General features: G+C 33.4%; 3 protein-coding genes and 1 non-coding gene across 4 annotated transcripts; 1 reads left to right on the forward strand and 3 right to left on the reverse strand.

The window, feature by feature from the left end:
* Positions 1 to 3,410: 3,410 nt before the first annotated feature.
* On the reverse strand, positions 3,411 to 5,249 carry LOC102602577 (uncharacterized WD repeat-containing protein alr3466-like). The gene is made up of 2 exons (XM_006363506.2): positions 4,595 to 5,249; positions 3,411 to 4,471 (listed from the first exon to the last, which is right to left on the reverse strand). The coding sequence occupies exons 1-2, from the start codon at positions 5,204 to 5,206 to the stop codon at positions 3,788 to 3,790; spliced, it is 1,296 nt and encodes a 431-aa protein (XP_006363568.1). The 5' UTR covers positions 5,207 to 5,249; the 3' UTR covers positions 3,411 to 3,787.
* Positions 5,250 to 7,550: 2,301 nt separating this feature from the next.
* Positions 7,551 to 7,624, forward strand: TRNAN-GUU (transfer RNA asparagine (anticodon GUU)). The gene has a single exon. It is a non-coding gene; the product is annotated as a tRNA-Asn (tRNA).
* Positions 7,625 to 8,021: 397 nt separating this feature from the next.
* Positions 8,022 to 9,453, reverse strand: LOC102592086 (metalloendoproteinase 3-MMP-like). The gene has a single exon (XM_006363471.2). It carries the CDS (start codon positions 9,255 to 9,257, stop codon positions 8,145 to 8,147), a length of 1,113 nt encoding a protein of 370 aa, XP_006363533.1. The 5' UTR covers positions 9,258 to 9,453; the 3' UTR covers positions 8,022 to 8,144.
* A 1,135-nt stretch (positions 9,454 to 10,588) lies between these two features.
* LOC102592421 (metalloendoproteinase 3-MMP-like) lies at positions 10,589 to 11,998 on the reverse strand. Its single transcript, XM_006363472.2, has one exon. It carries the CDS (start codon positions 11,760 to 11,762, stop codon positions 10,671 to 10,673), a length of 1,092 nt encoding a protein of 363 aa, XP_006363534.1. The 5' UTR covers positions 11,763 to 11,998; the 3' UTR covers positions 10,589 to 10,670.
* Positions 11,999 to 13,528: the final 1,530 nt, after the last annotated feature.

Raw genomic sequence — 13,528 nt, forward strand, 5'->3', positions numbered from 1 at the left:
ACACACAGACACGATCGATCGATTTTGTTTTGTAAGAAATGTATGCAAAAGAAGGGAAGAATTCGATGCAGAAAAATGAGAGAAAACCTCTCTATTTATAGCCAACAAAGGGTAAAGGTCACAACCCTTTGGAAAGAAGACAACCTTTCAGAAAGGTCACAACACTTTGGAAAAGGCATAACCTTTCAAACGGTCACAACCCTTTAGAAAGGACACAACATTTCATAAAGGTCATAACCCTTCGGCATAGTTACAACTCTTCAGGAGAGTCACAACCCTTCATTTCCTGTTCACACATTTAAAACCCAACAGTTATTTCTAACATGTTCTAGCTACTACACAATCTGAATGCTTATCTTGCATGGCATAAATTATAAAAGTCTAAACCCTCTTTATGTTAGAAAATATCTTATATCTCTCATCTCATAACAAGTCTACATTAATGATGCATAAAAAGAGGGTCCAATTAATTATCATACCAGGTACTTGAGGTCCTCCTTTTACTGAACACAAGAGAAGAAATTTGCTTCTTACAATATTTGATTTATAGAGAATTAAAGCACAAATTATTTTGAGTTTTCAATCTCTATATATCATAGCTTGGGATACATTACTTATAGATCTAAATTCAAGTCCCCCTTTTTTTTACCTATAGGTAAACAAATCTTATTTTATGCTGACTAGTGATCCTTTCATCATGTCTTCTTATTGCTCCAAAATCAAGTATCATTCCTGCCACATTTTGATAATAATCAAAAACAATTATCTCTTTATTAACTTTTTAATTTGGGCAGACTGTTTCTCACATAATCCTTTCTAAGGGGTACACATGCATAATTATATGTGATATGTATATGCGATTGCAACGTGATTCAAATTAGCACTCCCCTGATGAAATCAAAGAATAAGCACATATATAGTAAATCAATGTTAGAATACATGAGCGTAAAAGCTATTTTGTCTTACAAACACTTGAAATAAATCAATTCAAAGAGACTCTTAAGTCTCATCTTATTTATTTTGTCACATTGCACGCCATCTTAATTTAACCTAAAATATACCATGTGAAGTCTTGAAGTAATTGACCAATGTAACAAGGGTTGTGGTGGAGTGGTAAGTACTTCTTCATGACTTTATCATTAATCAAAGGTCTCAGGTTTGAGTATCCCTTAAGAAGCTTTTTACCCCAATATGGTATTTCCCGGCACGAAACCAAAAAAAAAAATCGTCAAGTTGTACTGTTAAATTAGGTTTTTGGCCTAACTCACACACCAAAAGTTGGCTCAACGGGAGGAGGATTGTCCAAGTCTTATAATAAGAAGTTCATACATCTCATTAACTACCAATGTGAGACTTTTGTCATTCTTTAACACCCCACCTTACGCCCAGTGCTTAGCATCCGGTGCGTGGATAATTTTTAATTTTGGGTGGCGGTGAGATTGATTGAGTTAGGCCCAGGTGTCATATCTTTACATGGTATCAGAGCCAGGCCCATCCTAATTTGTTGTTCACCGATGTTTGGGCCCCATTTAGAAGTGTTTACGCTCCAGTTGAGGTCTAGGCGTTCGGAGGAGTGGTAAGAAGTCCACATAGGTAGAGGGATGAGAAATTGATCTCCTTATATGGATTTGGACAAATCTCCCCTCATGAACTAACTTTTGAGGTTGAATTAGGCTCAAGTATCATATCTTTACATCTACACTACAGACAACTTGAACAATATTGTTGAGCTATCAGTTTCTAATAAAAAATTAAAACTACTCAAGGGAAGCATTGATGACAAATGTGGAGTATATTTAACATATTTAAATAGCTCCAACAATATATCTAATTGACATATATTTCTTGGAGTGTGCTAAATCTGAAAGTCGTCAGCTATAATCAGATTATCTCCTCGACACATTCATTCAGTATTATTATATTCTTTTATACCAATTAAATATAATTAGATTATCTATTTAATGACACCTGTCCAATGAGTTTTATGCTTTCTGGTAATTATTCACTACTTATATGTATAATATACATTAGGTCAAAGTTTATTGATGTATTTTTGCTCTAAAAATAATAAATACGTATTTTTAAGATTAGCTATATCTTCAAGAATGTTTAGTTTATCCTAATTGCGACAGAAAAAGATAAATGGTGCATATTTTCACTAACTTATATTTAACGTGGCGGTTTGTTATTGATTGTAAATATTTTATTATGCTAAGCAATGTAGGTTACCTATCATATTAGTAATATAATCTATTTTTAAGAGTGTCCTATAATTGACTTGCTATAAGAAACTATCTTTTATTGTTTGTCAACTTAACATTATGGTATAAAAATGTTTTTTTAATGAGCAATCCTTGGAGAAATTAAAGAGCAAGTTGGTTATCAATCTTCAGTTTTTTTTTTTTTTATCATCACTTCAATCCCTATATGTTTTTATGTTTCTGTTTGTTACCTTATTTTTTTTCAATTTTATTAGGAGTAGCGCGAATTTAATAACTAAAATGTTATTTATTAGCCCTCCGCAATTTTTTTTTAAGTTTTAATATTTTTTTTAATCAGAGATCTTCATTTTTATATATAAGATATCAGAAAATATTGTTCTCTTTTGTTCAAATGGTAAGAAGGGAAGAGGTCTCAATATTTCTTCGGTATTTTTCTATAAGATTATTGGCTATTAGATAATCAAACCATAAATATATTATTTAATTATAATAAATGATACAATCTATTCAAATATGATATTTACAAAATAATATGATACATTATGAAATGATATATAAGAACCGTCAACATAAGAGAAAATGAAATCTCTTGACCGCTTACTAATTGAATAGAAGAAAATAATCTTTTTAAATCTTTGACGTTGTTTTCAAGTTATGCTAAAAGCAAGAACTATTAGGTAAAACAGAAATATGGAATTGCAACTTTATGCCCAACTCCTAAACCACTAGTAATTAATTAAGCATGCCTTTAATCATGACTCCAAGTTTTAATGTAATGTTAACAAGTGTTATGTAGTATCTATAATTTGTATTTGAATCACTTGAAGCCAAGAGGAAACGGACGATGGGGGAAACCCCTTCTTTTATTCTTTAGTATGGTGTTTTTTTTCTTCTTTTGTTTTTTTCCAAATGAATCTCAATAGTTAAATGTTGCATCTAGGTTTGGGCATCGAACCGAACGAGCCGAATCCAATTAAATCGTGATCAATCGAGCTTTTTCCGATATCGAGCCCGAGCTAAATTGAGTACTCTTTTTGATAATTAGTTCGGTGTAGTGCTACATCATTAGAAATTTAAATTTATAATAAATTAGTTTGAAAAATATAAACATTACTAGTTTAAACTGATACTTGAATTCAACTTGATGTAATTATATACAATATTAGTATAAATTATAACTCAATTCAAATAACTTTAACTTAATATTGAACGTAGAACAAAACTTTTACCAACCAGGGTTGTGGTGGAGTAACAAGTACTCTTTCATCTTTAATCAAAAGTCTCAAGTTCAAATCTCCTAGATACGGAGTCACCTTTGTTAAAGAGCACATTACCTCCAATGTGGGACTTCCAACTTAAAAAAGACAGAACAATATCTTCCAAGTCCCCTGAATACGAAGTCGTCTTTGTTAGAGAGATGTTTACCTCAATTGTGGGATGTACGACTTTGGGACTTCCAACTTAAAAAAGACATAAAATTAAGTGAACAATATCTTCTGAATCCCCTGGATATAATATCTTCCTATTGATAAAGGTATACATTAGTACATATGAAAGAGATGAATTCAAGAGAGGTAATTAGGAACCCAAAGTTTCCAAACCTTAACATCACAATCCAAGCTACCACTATAAATCATGTAAGAACTTCCAGAACAAGAATCATCATCATCATACTTTTGACTATCTAAAGTTGCAGTCAAACACTTAACTGGACCATTATGCCCTTCAAACACAGCCAAACATGAATAACAACTTTTTCCAAATCCTCTTTTCCATATTCTCACTGTTTTATCAGCTGATCCACTACATAACAAATCATTTGACACCACAGCCAAACACAAAATTGATTTTTTATGTCCTCTTAATGCCCCTAACACTTGTAATTTCTCCCACACAATTATAGACCTATCACAAGCACCAGAGTATAAAACACAACCATCTGTACTAAGAGCCAAAGCATTCACTGCTGATTTATGCTTCTTTAGTGTAGTCATAAGAGTATGTTTATTGGACCCTTCTTGTTGTTTAGTCCATATTTTGATCTTCTTGTCTGCTGAACCAGTGTAAACATGTCCATTATTCGATACAACTATTGAGTTGATCGCGTCATCATGTGCATTCCATACTGATTCTAGGCATTTGAAATCTGAACTTCTCCAAATCTTAAATGTTCTGTCCCATGAAGCAGAGTAAAGCAGAGAGCCATCTTTCGATAAGGCTAATGCTGACACCGTGTCTACGTGATGTACCTGTTCAGACATAATATAATTAAGTTTACTAAAACATGATATGATGTACATATGGTCACAACTCAATATAGATAAAAATGTTTGATCACGATTAATGATTTTAAATACAAAATCCAATAGTACCCATGTGCATTTCTTGTGTCTTCGAACTTGTACGTAGTTCCTTGTCCAAAATAGCTTCATACAACGATCATTGATCGTTGGTAAGGTGGCAATGCACTTGTAATTTCTATTAGGTGTCTCGTTGTCGATTTTCCATACTCGGATTCGATGATCTTGGTGGGCACTGAAGAGCTTATCTCCCATTATGACAATAGATTTGATTGCACTTCCACTTTGGCATACTGTCTTTCCTTTTAAACAATTGTCCTGTCTTGAAGGGTTTATGTCCCATACAAGGATTTCTCCATTGGAAGAGCCATAATAGAGGTGTTTTTCCACGATAGATAGGCAAAATATGTAGGAAGAATGGACTGTTAGTGTGGCTAAGCAGTGGTGGAAGGTGTTTGAGAGATATTCAACTTGAGAGGATGATATAGAAAGAGAAGGAATTGATGGTAAACTTGGCTGTGAAGAAAATGACCTAGATGATAATGATAATGATAACGATCTTGAGGATAATGATATTAATGATGATGAAGAATTTGAGGGAAGATGTCTACACTGAGTTTGATCAGAAGAATCTAATGGTTTTTTCTTTGATTGACAAGGCAAACAACATGGAAGAAATCCCATTTTTTTTCCTTTGTAGGGAAGAGGAAGAAGTTTTAAAACAGTTCAAATAAAGGATGGAATGAATGAATCTCACTTTGCTATTCCTCTTGTTTATAAATAATAAAGTTGGGAAAGGGTGTTTTACCTAAATGGCACTCATACTAATACAATAAGAAAAGTGGAAAAGTTTTTTTTTTCATCCGGTGTTTGGTGTCTGCATTGAAGCCTCGACTTATCCATATCACAGAGTCCATTCTGGAGTCGCTTTTCCAATATAATTTTTTCCATACCCATTGAATAGAACTCAAAACCTCTGATTAAGAATGAAGCAATCTCATCACTACATAATAACCCATGATGAAAAGTGAAAAAGTTAACAAATGAGAGAGTGACAAAAGGGATACATATGGGACCAAGAAGGGACTATTGAACATGAAAGGTGGAGTCAGGCTAGGAATGGGTGGCATCATCCAAAACCGTTGTATTGTGAATGAATCTTGAACCACTTTTTAGGGTCTATTGAGGATAATTTTGTTTATTTCTTAAGATAAACCTAGATGCTTCTTTAAGGTTTGCCAATTAGTCCCTACATTTTGCACTTTTAAACGTTGAGATTAATCAATGTTTATGGTATATACGGATGAGAATAGAGTTAAATTTCTTCTCAACTATTGAAAATTAAAGGGAAGTTACATAAATATATCCTTGACAAACTAATTTATCAATATAAAACAAAAGTATACACGACATATAATACACTATCAATGTATATATTGTTTATATGTATATTATATTTGTAGCTTATCATAAGATTCATTTTTGTGATCTTAAATACTCCCTCTGTCCGTAATTACTTGTCAACTTTTAAATTGGCACACCTATTAAGAAAACAATTATTGACATAGTGAGTTTACCATTTTACCCCTATTAATTGTGAAGTGAATGAATTAAAAACTTAGGATTTTCAAGAAGTTCTACTATTTTCAAAGTAATTAATTGAGGGTATAATAGGTAAAAATATTTTGTCATTTCTTGATTTGTCAAAATGGATAAGTAATTAGGGACAGAGGGAGTATGTTATAGTATTCGTGTAGTAATAAATTTTTTGGAATTTGAAATTTTAAATGTCATAACATTTGTATGTCTATAAAACTTTGTGGTAAAGTGAAAAATCCAAGTCAAATTATTTCCATATTTAGAAATGGAGGAGAAGCATCGCTTTGAATTTTGCTAGAACTTTTGAATTGGTGATAGTTGGTTCGATCTTTTCGAAAAAGGAGGACTATTTGATTACCTTTCAAAGTGTGGTAGATAAGACGTTGACAGATTAATTACTTCTTAGCAAGAAAGACTTATAGATGGTATTTATTGATCTATAGAAAACCTAAAACAAAGTCCGAAAAGGTCTTATGGAGATGCCAAGAGACCAAAAGTGTACTGATGACTTATGTTAGGATATAAAACACATGTACAATGAATCCAAAATTTGGGTAAAAATTATGAAAGGAGATTCGCAATACTAATTCTCATCCTCCTTGAATTATCATTTGTGGCCATCCTTTTCTTTCATACCCTCCATAGAAAGAAAGAAAAAAGTTTTGAAAGGCAAACCATTAATTTACCCATATATTATTACTTGTTTGCTCTCATTTTATAACATATTTCAAATAATTTGGGGTATTCTTTTAGTAGAGATTCTACTTTGCAAGAAAATACGTTTCGATTATTAAATCTTGATCACCCAAAAAATAATACCCCATTCTTTCTTTGGCTGATATAAGCTAATCTACATTATTAATTCAAAACGATAAACAAAATGTACTAGAGAATTTTAAACTCTATATAACTGTTTTGTTCTTGTTTATTATCATATAAAATCTTCAAAGGTAAAAATGAAATGAAATGAGTGACCACCAAGAGGTGAAGTGGGTCGGATTATTCGCCCCTTAATCAGATTTCTTGGATTCGAGTCTTTGTATTATATATCATCCAAAAAGATACATTCATGATATCCGTGCAGCAAAATTCACCAACTAATTGTACGATCTCTTTGGAATATGTAGTTTTGGGCAGAAAATAATAACTAGACTCCAAGTTGTTGTGTAATATAAATATATAATGACCCTACACTCTTATCTTGACACCTCAATGTAGAACATCTATGTTATGCAAATAAATTTGATTTACAATGGAGAAAACTTACAACAGAAATTAAGGAGGAAAGAAAGATTTTGAATATTTAAGATACAATTAGAAGTGATAAAAAAAAAAACTATGAAAGAATTTAAGTGTATGCACTAGCCAATAAGAAAACAGTGTAGGCGTATTAGATGATAAAACAAGATATTTGTATGCATAATAACAAGCTGGAATAGCTCAGTTGGTTAGAGCGTGTGGCTGTTAACCACAAGGTCGGAGGTTCAACCCCTCCTTCTAGCGTTTATGTTTTTAACCTACCACATCTAGTCTAAAAATATTTTTATTTTTTTTGGTTTCTCACCCGGTGTTTGATATCTACATTGGAGTTCAACTAAATTTCAATTCGCGCAGGAGAGTCCCACGTTAGGGAGGTAAAGTGCTCCCTAACAAAAACGACTCCGTACATAAAAGGATTCAAACTCGAGACTTGTTGATTAACGATGAAGGAGTACTTAAGCAATGACCCTAGTCCCCTTAGCTAAGTGGACAAATTCCATAGTTTTCATTTTGGAAAGGGTCAAGGTAATATCACAACATGTGTTATGGAGGAAATTTCATTGTGAAACTTGTTTTTTTTAGTTCCATTTGAAACTCTTTTTTCTTAAAAATATTTTGAACTTTTAAAACTAATTGAACATTTCAGTAAAACAATAGTATAAATATCTATACAAAGAAAATAAAAATTTACAACCATAATGAAATTACACCATCTAAAATGAAAAGATAAATCAAGTATAATATTAAAAAATAATCACATCAACTAAATTTCAATAAACGCCGCAAAGAATAATCCAACGACCAAAAGAAACCCATGAACCCATGATAAACCAAATTTCGGGGCTCCATTTGTGTCACTCTCTTGGCTCGGAGTCAAATTTGGGTTTGGCCCAGTATAATTCGGGTTAGACCCGTATAACTCCTGGACTCCCAATATATCATCATTTCTAAGCTCCACTCTTCGGGTACCCGCTCCTAAAGTCGGGTACATAATAGCATCTTCTACCGATGAATGACCCAAACCCAATAAATGCCCGATTTCATGAACCGCAACCGATTCAAGGTCCACCGCCGACAATATAGAAAAGAAATTCCCATCAACAATCGGCGCACCATCGATCACCCAATTCTCCTCGCCGTCCAAGTGAAAATGCCCCGCCGGCGGCGAAAACGCATGTGCTAATGTACCCATCGGACCATCAAACGGCTCTCCATCGTTGTGATCTCCGCTGAAAAACCCGATCTTAATATCAGCCGATTGGTACGATGCTATTTCAGTAAACGTCAATGGAGTAACCTCCGACCACCTATCAAACGCGTGTGTGAACACAATCTTAATATCATCCGTCAGTCCGTTCTGCGGTGCAAAAGCATATGTCAGATCTCTCTTATTCGCCGGCCACCGTGGTCTTCCCGGAAAGAAGGAGTAGTGAGCTACGGTGTGCATCGTCGGAGAACCTGCCGGCGGCTTACCGGAGTTCATAGTACTAGTACCGTTAACTACATCGGCGTTTCCACATCTTGGTTTTATGAGATGCTGAATCGTCGACGCGTCGAGCACACCGGTGGTGTTGAGGTTGAAGTTAAGCTGGTACGTCTTGAGAGCAGATTCAAGAGTATCATCAAAATCATCTGTGAAGTTACTGGAAGAATTATTAATGTATCCAAAATAGTGAAAATATTTTTTAATTTTAGCTAAGCCGTCGACCGTCTGACCGGAATGGCATCCTAATAACTTGTTAAAAGCATCCCAGGCAGTGGCATTTGGTTTCAATAAATTAGGAGGAATTGAAGAAATATTTGGGAAGAAATGAGCTGAAGATGGAAATGGAACGCTAAGAACAAAAAGTATGGCGATGAACAAAGGAATCCTCATCAGAAACTTGCTTGCTAAATTGTGTTAATTTGCTTACTTACTTACAACTTCTCTCTTTATGTATAGGTTATATTATATATGGATTTGAACGATTCGAATAGAAGAAAAGTTCTGCGTAATATATTTGACTACAAAAAATCAATCGTCAACACGTCGTGGTTTCTTGGAAGTTTTTCAAAAGTAATTGGAATAATTCTTTGATGGCTACTGGCTGCTACACAGGTATGCTTGTCGGAATATTATTTGAAGTTAATTGGGATTTTGGGGGAAATCAAAATTTTATATATTAAAATGAAATGTTAATATGAGATTTAATTTATTATCTATTTGAGATATTAATTTTTAGAGCAAATTTAATTGTATGTTTCTGGTATGTTATATTGACCTAAGAAATATTTATAGACATTAAAAAATGAGTCGTAATTAATAAATGTGTATAATTGTAACAGCCTCTCAAACGACGTCTAAGCAGTTTGTAGGATTGACATAATAGTGAATTTCCTCCTTAACCTAAAATAGAAGAAAAAAAGGCTAAAAAATTGCTCATGTTGTCAAATGTGGGGACTTGGTTGAGGGAAAAAAGAAGAAAAGTCAAATGTGGAGGTTCAACTACTTTCCTTCTCTGATGGCTGCCATATTTCTGTATCAGGAGCATCTAAATCTCCTTCTATAGCTATATATCCTATTCTACTCTCTAAATAAAAATAATACGTGATGTGGTACTGAGATTTTCAGAACCTGTATTTATAAATTACATTAGTGTAGGGAAAACGACCTTCTGTAATCATAGATGTTGTGCTTGTGAAGGTATTATTCAACTTTAGAGGTTTAACGTCCCTTCACTTGTGAAGGTAGTATTCTTCTGCCTCAGTTGAGCTGGTAAGTGCCTTGAGTTGAGTTGAAGGGTTCCATTTGATTTGGATATTTCCTTCACCTTCAGTGGCACTTGCTATGACATAACTTGTTTTTACAGTGTATTCATTTATTTTTATTAAATACATTATCGTTTCTATCTAGTCAAAGGGGATGATAGTATCTAATAATTGAATTGTTCTGTTTTATGGATCTCCAGTTGGTGACATTCATGAGAGAAGAGAGTCTTTCTTGATCCTGAAATTGGTCATGACTATGAGGGACATATTTTCCTTCAAGGTTCCAGCTTTTGGACTAAGAAAGAAGATGTCTTATTTTTGTTCTCCACAGAAATGGCATTTTGGGTATCCCTATTGTGCCACATGACAGTTTTGAGCTTATTTGGGGATTTTTTTTTTCTTTTACTAGGAAATAAATATCTATACAACTATCAATTTGCAACCACAATCAATACAATATTAACATATACAATTGATACAATTTTTTTTTTATATAAAGGGAAAAAAAAGTCATAATAGTACAGCTAATCGAATAGTGTTTTTAAATTGAATTGATGAATGCGAAGAAAAATCCAACAACCAATAAAAACCCACATAATGAACTACGAATCGGGGCACCATTTGTATCATTATCCTGGCCGCTCGGAGTCAATGTTGTATTGGTCCCAGTATAATTCGGGTTTGACCCGTATAATTCCTGAACCCCCTTAACATCATCATCCACGAGCTCCACTCTTCGGATACCCGCTTCTAAACTCGGATACATAATCGAATCTTCTACCGATGAATGACCCAAACCCAATAAATGCCCGATTTCATGAACTGCAACTGATTCGAGATCCACCGCCGACAATATAGAAAAAAAGTTTCCATCATTTACCGGCACACCATCGACGACCCAATTTTCCTCGCCGTCCAAGTGAAAATGCCCCGCCGGCGGAGAAAACGCGTGGGCTAATGTCCCCATCGGACCATCAAACGGCTCTCCATCATTGTGATCTCCGGTAAAAAATCCGATCTTAATATCAGCCGATTGAAATGACGCTATTTCAGTGAAGCTCAACGGGGTTACCTCCGACCACCGATCAAACGCGCGTGAGAACACACTCTTAATATCTTCCGTCAAATTGTTCGCCGGTAGAAACGAATAGGTCAAATCTGTCTTACTCTCCGGCCACTTTGGTCTTCCAGGAAAGAAGGAGTAGTGAGCCACAGTGTGCGGCTTGCCAGCGTTCATAGTACTAGTACCGTTAACTACATCGGCATTTCCACATCTGGGCTTTATGAGATTCTGAATGGTAGGCTCATCGAACAAACCGGTGGCGTTGAGGTTGAAATTTCGCTGGTAGGTCTTTAGAGCAGATTCAAGAGTATCATCAAATTCATCGGTGAAATTAGAAGTAGTGAAAGTATTAATGTATCCAAAATGTTGAAAATATTTTTTGATTTTAGCAATGCCATCGACTTTCTGACCGGGTTGACATCCTAATAACTTTTGAAAAGAAGTCCAAGCAGTGGCATTGGGTTTGAGTAAAGAAGAAGGGATTGAAGAAATATTTGGAAAGAAATGAGCTGAAGTAGTTGGAGATAATGTAAGAACAAAAGCAATGGCGATGAATTGATGAATCCTCATTCCAAGTTTCTGTTGTTTGTGGCTACTGTTTGTTATTAATGGTATTTGAGATATATAGATAGACTATATGGGTCATTGCCCAATCTGAGAGCGGACAGCTAATTTTAACAGGATGAGTATTTGTTGTAAATTTCTAGATCAACAAATCATTACACTCATAATGACCTATTTTGGTCAACAAAAATGACAAATAAACGTGTTGAGTAGTAGGTTATTCAGTTACCTGGACAAACTATAAAGTATTTCAAGTGGACTTTACAGGCATGATTTCACTATTGGGCTATTCGTGAAAAAAATGTAAATATATAGCAGTACGATTCCATTCGGAAAGAATAGAATTTGAATTCGAAAAGAAAAAATAGCCTCATCCAATTACATTTTTTTGGTGATTAAAATATTATTATTTTATATATAATAAACGTGTTGAGTTAGTAGGTTAATTTGTTATTTTGGTCAAGATGAAATGACAGAGAACATCACATGGGGGCGGGGGCGAATAACAAGTTGGCTGGAATGTGGAATTAACTTTAGTAGTCGATTCCCTCCTTTACCTCAAATGATCCATTATAGTGATTTGTATAGCTATAAAAAGAAAACTATAATTGGAGCAGCAGGGTGTACACACTTTTGGTACATAGTATTTGGTATATATTTTCAAAAATTTTGATATTATGATTTCTGTATCATATTTTGTAATTTTTTTTTAAATGGTATTTAGTATAATATTTATATATAAAAAAAAAAGATGAAATATCAAATGTCATTCCAAAATATTTAATTACATATATAATTTGTATCTACATAATTACTAATAAATATAACAATTAGTATAAAGGTAAGCATCACATTTTATTTAAGGTCGTTTTGTATCTAATAGAATTGACTAATGTTGTCAAGACTTTGGAACTTTGATTCCCTTATTTTGATTGAATTATTCTTTTTGTATAGGTGATTAGCAAAGGAAAGTGCTTATACTATCTTTTGAATATTTTTATATGCATAAAGTCTAATTTGATATAGTTGAGACGTTTTTTGAGAAATTAAAGTAACTTCTTTATTATATGAGTATTGTAAATCAAATTTGAAAAAATTATAATTACCGATTCATTATACCTAAAATATCAAAATTGAACTTAAAAAGATCGAACCATGTCAAATTAGTTTGGTATGAAATTATATAATATTTTTAAAAATTGATATTATCGAACCAATTTTTTTATTATCGTACTATATTTGTGAAAATGTGACGAGCATTAAGATAGACACATGTGACAAATTGGAAGCAGATAGATGCGATTCAAATAGGTCTAGAGACTCGAATACTATTCTGAATACTTACCTCTCGCGTGTGCATATATATATATATATATTAGAAACACACACAAAAAAAATAATAATTAAACGAATAAAATCCAAGCATGTATTAAGCAAATATTATGATTATCATTTGAAGTATTTTCATTATAGAACTCCATATATATAATAATAAATATAATCATAATAAAGAACACTAGCATTTCTCATTATGTTTTTGTTATAGCACTAATATTTGAGCTAGTTTAATTTATGCGATACATATAAATTTATCATTATTTTTTGGCGTTGGTGAGCTTGTGCTTGTTATACTTGACCTTCATCCAATTGACACTTACGGTGGTTCCTTCCTTAACCTTCTTCATTCCCGCAGAGGCAGCTACCTTCGTTTTCTCCATTCCTCTTTCAAATTTATCACTAACTCTTTTTGATAGCTTCGGCTGATCGCCGAG

Source organism: Solanum tuberosum, unplaced genomic scaffold, assembly GCF_000226075.1.
Source record: "Solanum tuberosum cultivar DM 1-3 516 R44 unplaced genomic scaffold, SolTub_3.0 scf00431, whole genome shotgun sequence".
Classification (NCBI taxonomy): domain Eukaryota; kingdom Viridiplantae; phylum Streptophyta; class Magnoliopsida; order Solanales; family Solanaceae; genus Solanum; species Solanum tuberosum.